At 48.6% G+C, this 6,460-nt stretch overlaps 1 protein-coding gene across 1 annotated transcript; it reads right to left on the bottom strand.

Annotated features, from left to right (window-relative positions):
- Positions 1 to 3,906: 3,906 nt before the first annotated feature.
- On the bottom strand, positions 3,907 to 4,812 carry LRRC30 (leucine rich repeat containing 30). Its single transcript, XM_004385785.1, has one exon. The coding sequence runs from the start codon at positions 4,810 to 4,812 to the stop codon at positions 3,907 to 3,909; it is 906 nt and encodes a 301-aa protein (XP_004385842.1).
- Between the last annotated feature and the right edge of the window lie 1,648 nt (positions 4,813 to 6,460).

The raw sequence follows: 6,460 nt of genomic DNA, 5'->3' as shown, positions 1-6,460 counted from the left end.
AACATGTTGTGGGGTTGTTAACCAATGTCAGAAAACAATACGTGTACTACTGTTTCATGAGAAACTATTTGTTCTGTAAGCCTTCACCTGAAGTACAATTAAAAAAAAAAAAGAATACTGGTAATTAGCTGTATGTGAAATCTAGGCTGAGTGCTTTGTGCTTCTCAAGGATATCTTACACAGTACTGAAAATAATTTCTTAGAATGAAAAGACAGAGCTGACTTGGATACTTTTGTATTAGATGCTGAGGGCATAATTTGGTATTTAGTATCTTGCATATTGGCTTAATTTAGCATCTTGAATTTATGCTTCTTCATTCATTTTTTAGAAATTATCCTCTATTTTTCACTGTTTGTCACAGAATCTCGATGACTCCATCCAGACAGGGACCCCCTTAGCCTATGTATAATACTGAAAAGTGCGCCCGCCTCCAGCCTCTGAGCCTCACTCACCCTCGTAATCTGAAGCAATTGATACATGGCTGTGTTTCTTCCTCTCTATTTTTAATGCATTGCTATCAAAATGGTTATTCGATACGTGCTTTTAAAATGCAATGATCCATTGCCAAAAGAAAAGGGGTTATTAGTTCCATGTATCCCTACAAATAATGGCAGCATGCCCTCTTTTATCTCTTTCCAGAGCAAACTGCCTTGGTTGGGAGACACAGGTGCACAGCGCTCGCGCTGCTCTGTCTTGGTGACTGCAGAAAGGCAGTTGGTCTATTAAATAGAGCTGAGGAGAGAGTGCAGGTCTCCCATTAGCCGTCGATTAAGCCAACAAGCTCAGTAATGATTACATTTTTCCTTCTACTACACAGCAGTTTTGCTCATTTAGCGGTATTATTCCTTGAACAGGTGTGTCTTTTCAATGTCTTCTTCTTTTCCTGTGAATGGAGGATTTCTTCTTAATTGTGTGCTTGTACACTGCAGCGGCTTCCAAAGGTGTTTCTGAGCCCATTCTTCTGTATCGAGAGCCCGGTAACATGAAAACCACAACATCATCAAGAATTCTAGCACCTAGCTTCCCCACATCCAGCACCCAATTAGCTGGCATTCTTCGGCTAAATACACTCCACAGCTAATGCTGCCATTTGCAGTGCTTTGATTCCAGAAACCTTAGAAATACCTGTGAGCTCTTGGAATGTGGCAGTATCAGAACTACAAAAGAAGAGCAAGAAGCATTTCACAGTTGGTCAGTAAACTATAGAATTTGACAGCAATGACACTGAAGGTGATACCAAATTCCCTCCACATTTGTGTTTTGAATAACTAAGCTCGTTAACCAATGTTTTGCTTAGCACTTCCCTTTATCAATAAAAGAAAGCATTCACAAAGAGTCAATATCCAAAGCACATCAAGCCACTGCTCTCACTTTCGTGATTTCCTCAATGCTGAGTAAGAACAAAGAAAAGCTCGCTGCCACCATACTTTTGAAAGGCACCAGTGCAAGCTGGTAACCAAACTGATACCATTTTTTTCTTATAAAAAGTCTAAGCTCTCAGGTCTCCTTCAAAATATGGGACATTCTTTCCCTGAAGCAGAGTTACCATTGGATCAAATGACCGAAAGCTAGGAGAGGTCGTGAAATGATTGTTCAGCAGGAAAAGTGTCATGCGGTAGTCCTGAGCTATCTCTCCTGAGCTATATCTCCACAGACAGCAAAGTCACGGGCGTTCATGGGAGTCTGGGTGGTGTTCAGCAGCAGATGCTCACTTAAGTGTGATCCTGGCACACGCTGGTGGTGGTCTGACAGCTGCGTGGGCTTAAGTCAAAGCTTCAGTGAGTGATCTACCCAGTTCTGCAAGGAAGGCTTCACCCTACAACTCCTCACTGAGTCACGAGGCAAGTGAGAATTCCACTGCTGTCTTTAAATAGCGTAGGCTCTACCCAGCAAACGTGGGCGAGGATTCCGGAGGGTGCCTATGTGTGCCTGGCAGGGATGTGCAGGTCTCCAGTTACTGGAGTAGGGGAACTTTAGAGGAGACATCTTTAAATGCCTCCAAGTGACACTGGTAAGATCTGTTTTCAAGGGTTTAGCAAAGGAGCTCATGCACAAATGTGTTAATGGAACTCCAGGAGCTGAAGATAACAGGAGGAATTGTCTTCACTCTTTTATGGATGGGAAATTTTGCTTTGGGGTGTTGGGAAAAGCACTCACTTCTATGAAGAAGTTATGTGAACCGCCTTTGAGCAGCCCTTGGAAAAAATAAGACAGCAGCTCCATGCTACAAGGCCTAAGGTCAGAACCTGCTGATGAGTCGCCCCACTGCCCCAGCACTTTGCTATGCTTTCCCACATCGGGAGGGAAGGGGAGGGGTAGATGGCTGCAGAGAAGGAAGGATTTGACCGATTGATCCAAATTTTGCTCTTCGGTTGCCGTTCTGTGCTTACTGAGACTTTGGGGCTTGTCTAGTCTGCGCTACAGTGTTCTTCTTGCCTCCGCCCACTGCTTTCCCCTCACTTCAGCAGGCGTCACAGCTTGCTGCACTTTGCAGAAACCCTGGGGATGTGTCTCTGTCTCTGCACTGTGAGCTCCCTGGAGGGAGGACCGGGCATGATTTCTCACATGCCCAGCCCAGCGTCCCCCCTAGAGAAGGTGCTAAGAAATGGAAGTTTAATTGAGTCAGAGCAGAGATATTAAGAAGTTAGGCAAGTCTTGGCAGCAATCCCAACTCCTAACCCGTAAAGATACTGTACTTCCTTCAGCACCACCTTTTCATTTTAATTGTTTAACTCTAACTAAATCGCCGTGTCTCAGGCCCCTGTCTGCTGGGAGGGCAGTAGGAGCCCACAGCCTTGGGCAGGAGCATGGGACTGCTTGTCCTCGTGTTCCTGTTTAACTATCAGCCGTGTACGCTTATCATTGAAAACGCAACACACTTAATATTTTCACAGAGTCTTTTGTCTAAAGAGCCTTTGGTTTCCTAAGTCGCCATATGTGAAAGCCAAGTGGCAAATATTACCCTCCTCTGAGCTTTAAAAGAGCAGTAACTTTCGTGTGTGTGTGGCTTGCCTGTACCTGACCTCCTTTTTCTTGACTGATGGCCATTTTCCCCACTCATTAGCTCATCTCTGAGGGGGTAAATCTCATAGGGACGAAGAAGCAAAATTAGAATTGGATAATTTGACTATTGGCAAGTATTTCTAGAAAAGAGATATAGGGATACAGTTAAGGGTGGAAGAGGACTGGGAAAGAAGGCAGAAACTATACATTAAAATAGGTTTATGTTTATTATCTGAAAAGCAACATGCCCCCTGTTAGTCATCACCAGACCTAAACACCAGCAGCTTGGTTATTACTCTACAGACATTTTAAAGAAAAAAATTGCCATGACTGTTCCCTGAAACTCCAGGGGAATCTCAGCCCAACTTCATCATTGGCAGCAGAGCGGGGACTCCAGCCTCCTCTTTGGTCCCAAAGAAACTTGACTGAGGCTGAACTAGGAAACATGCCTCGCTGTTGCCACCTGGCCACAGGTTGCCAACTCAAGGACAGAAACCTCCTGAAACCAGATGGTTTCAATGCCTCATACTGTAATTGGCACACAGTAGGTGTGTGGCAAATACCTGACTTTGAATGACAGTAAATTTAGACCCCTCTTCCACTATCCCAGGGGCTGAATCTCACTGCTCCTCAGAAGAACTAGAGCAATTGTTTCTCTTTGGAGAAAACCAAGAGGCTGTTTTGATTTATGTTTAGAATAAGATGAACATGCAGTATGCAGGTTATTAGGAACGTACAGAGTTAAAAGTAAACCCCTCCCTTGAACAGGTGTCTGGCAATTATTTAGCAAATGTTAACAGAAGCATTGACAAACACTACCAGTTACGAGGAGAGGCTTAGACTAGAGAAGTACCCTGTGGACGGTCAGGTGAACCCCTCCTGCCACGCCTCAGCTGCCTGCATCAGTTGTGCTTTTTGTCCTTCAAGTAGCTGAAAAGCATCTCCAGACCCCCCTCCACCAGCTCTGGCAGCGGCTTGGATAAAGGGTTATGGGAAATATGGAGCCCTTTGTCCATTGGATTCCAAGCAATCCTCGCCAGTCTACACAGCAGGTAGAGCTCCTCTGGGAGGGTCTGGATGTCATTGCTGTTCAGGTTGAGCAGCTCCAGGCTGGTGACCAGGCAGAGAGACCTGGGGAAGGAATGGATGTTGTTCCTCTCTGCAATGAAGATCTGCAGGCTTGCCAGGCACTGGATGCTCTCGGCGATGTTTTCCAGTCGATTCGAGCCCACGTGCAGGAAGTCCAGCTCCTTCAGTGAAAACACGCAGATAGGGATGTGAGTAAAGGCGTTGTTGCTGAGGTTCAGCTTCTTCAGTCTGGAGAGGTCGGCGAAGCTGGAGGGCAGCTGGGACAGGCAGTTGTGCGACAGGCTCAGCACCTCCAGGCGTTTGCAGGAGCTCAGCTCGGCCGGCATCTCGGTCAGGCAGTTCATGTTGACAAACAGGACCTTCATGCTCTTGAGGAGGCTGAGTTCTCCCGGCAGGCTCTTCAGGCGGTTCCCGCACAAGTTCAGGACCACGATCCGCGTCAGCCTCCCCACTTCGGGAGGGAGAACCCTGAGCTGGTTGTGGGACAGATTGAGCTTCTGGACCTCAGACAGGCCCCACAGGAAGTCTGGGACATCTGTCAACCCCTTAGTGACCAGGCTGAAGCTGACATGGCGCATGCCACGCTTCAGCAGGGACCGAGGGTCTCTTCCGGAGAGGAGGACATCATCCCACAGGGACAGCTTCTTCCTCCTCCCCAGCAGCAGCATCCTCTTGGGATCCTTGTCCTTGGCATCCGCCCTTGACTGCTTGGCCCCCATTGTCCCTGCGTGTTCTCCTCTGTTGTCCTGGCCTAGCCACTAAAAGCCAGGTTGATGCAGGCAGGATCTGGGCGTGTGGAGGGGAGAATGAGCGTGGCAAGGAGGTCCCAGGCCCGAGGATGTTTACAGGAAAGTCTCCCTCAGGCCCTGCGGACGTCCATGGCAGTCCCCGTGGCCCAGGAGCTCATGCCGAGGTGAATGGAGGCAGTTTCTCTGTGAGCAGCGGCTGTAATGGTATACTCGTTCCTGCTCCTGCTGCGGGAACTGCTGGCTCCCTCTAAACGCCAAGGCAGCTGTCACCGTCACTCTGCTGAGTTTATTGACCTGGGATGTGCAAACAGATCACAGGGAGGCCACATAGAACCTGACCCTCTCAGCTTCTCTTGGGTCACGCAGTGGCACAGGGAGATTCACAAGCCTGTTTCCAAAGAGGAGCAGAGTGGGGAGCAAAAGCAGGCCATGCCAGGGCCAGCCTGGCCTCGTGGCTGTGGTGACCCACCGGGCGCCTCTGGAGTGAAACAGCTTTAAATGCTAATGACAGAGCTGTGTCTCCAAAGCTGAAGCTCGTTAACAAAACCACACATTCCTATTTCAAACGATGAGTTGTGAATTTGTGAAAAAATAACCAAGGTAACCTGGGCTCTTGCAGTCCTCTGGGCGTCTGGCTTCTACGCTAGGCTTGTCGGCGGTGACTTAGGGCTACTGCAGGCAGTGAGGAGGGGAGCGAAGGGGACTGGGACCCCACTCCCGTTTCAGCCAGAGCAGCTCTCGGCGTATCTGTTGGCTTACCTGTTTTACAGAGGGGGCTTCCCAGTAGTTTAGTAAAGCATACTTTAAATGTGAACAGCCACCCCGATGGTGGCCTTTGTAAGGTCAGCATGGGGCACCCATTGGTTCGGAGGTGTGGGATAGCAGGCTCCCTGGCAGCTGGTGAACTTACACCCTAAGCGTGCAAGCTAGTTGGTGGAGAGAGACACGCACATGTGCATAGGTGAAAAGTCCTAAAAGGAGGTGTTGATTAAGGGAGAGGCTACATCAGGATGGGCGGCCTAGGTGCTGAGAAAAGGCTCTCGCTCCGTAGACAGGGCTGGTGTGGCACAGCAGGGGTGTGGCTTGTGTGGCTTGCGTTCCTGAGACAATACTGCTCCTGGGACCCTGACCTCACCCAGGCCAGGAGCTGGAGCATGGTTGGGATAGGCAGGGGAATCTGCAAGCCCATCCCACTGATCTTCTGGAGAAGCAGCAGAGCTTGTAATTCACTGGGAGGCCACATTTCCCTCCACTCACCCTTTGAAAGAGCTCTGACCCCTTTCCACAGAGTAAGCCCCTGGGGTTCCTGGGCAAAGCTGGAGACTTTGGACTTTCTTTATATGTGCCACTTGTGACACAGTGTTTAAGAGTTCAGGCTGCTAACCAAAAGGTTGGCAGTTCAAATCCACCGGCCGCTCCTTGGAAACTCTATGGGGCAGTTCTACTCTGCCCTATAGGGTCGCTATGAGTCAGAATCGACTCGATGGAATCGGGTTGTTTTTGTTTTGAGTATTTAAGCTATTAATCGGGGGGGAAAAGTAATGTGGCTAAATGTGTACCTTAAGTTGTTGGAGGAGATCATGCCTGGATGTATGCAAATTTTCATATGACAATAAGG

Source organism: Trichechus manatus, unplaced genomic scaffold (genome assembly GCF_000243295.1).
Source record: "Trichechus manatus latirostris isolate Lorelei unplaced genomic scaffold, TriManLat1.0 scaffold00146, whole genome shotgun sequence".
In the NCBI taxonomy this organism is placed as follows: Eukaryota; Metazoa; Chordata; class Mammalia; order Sirenia; family Trichechidae; genus Trichechus; species Trichechus manatus.
The sequence above is the reverse complement of the archived record's forward strand: the minus strand, read 5'-3'. Positions and strand labels throughout refer to the sequence as shown.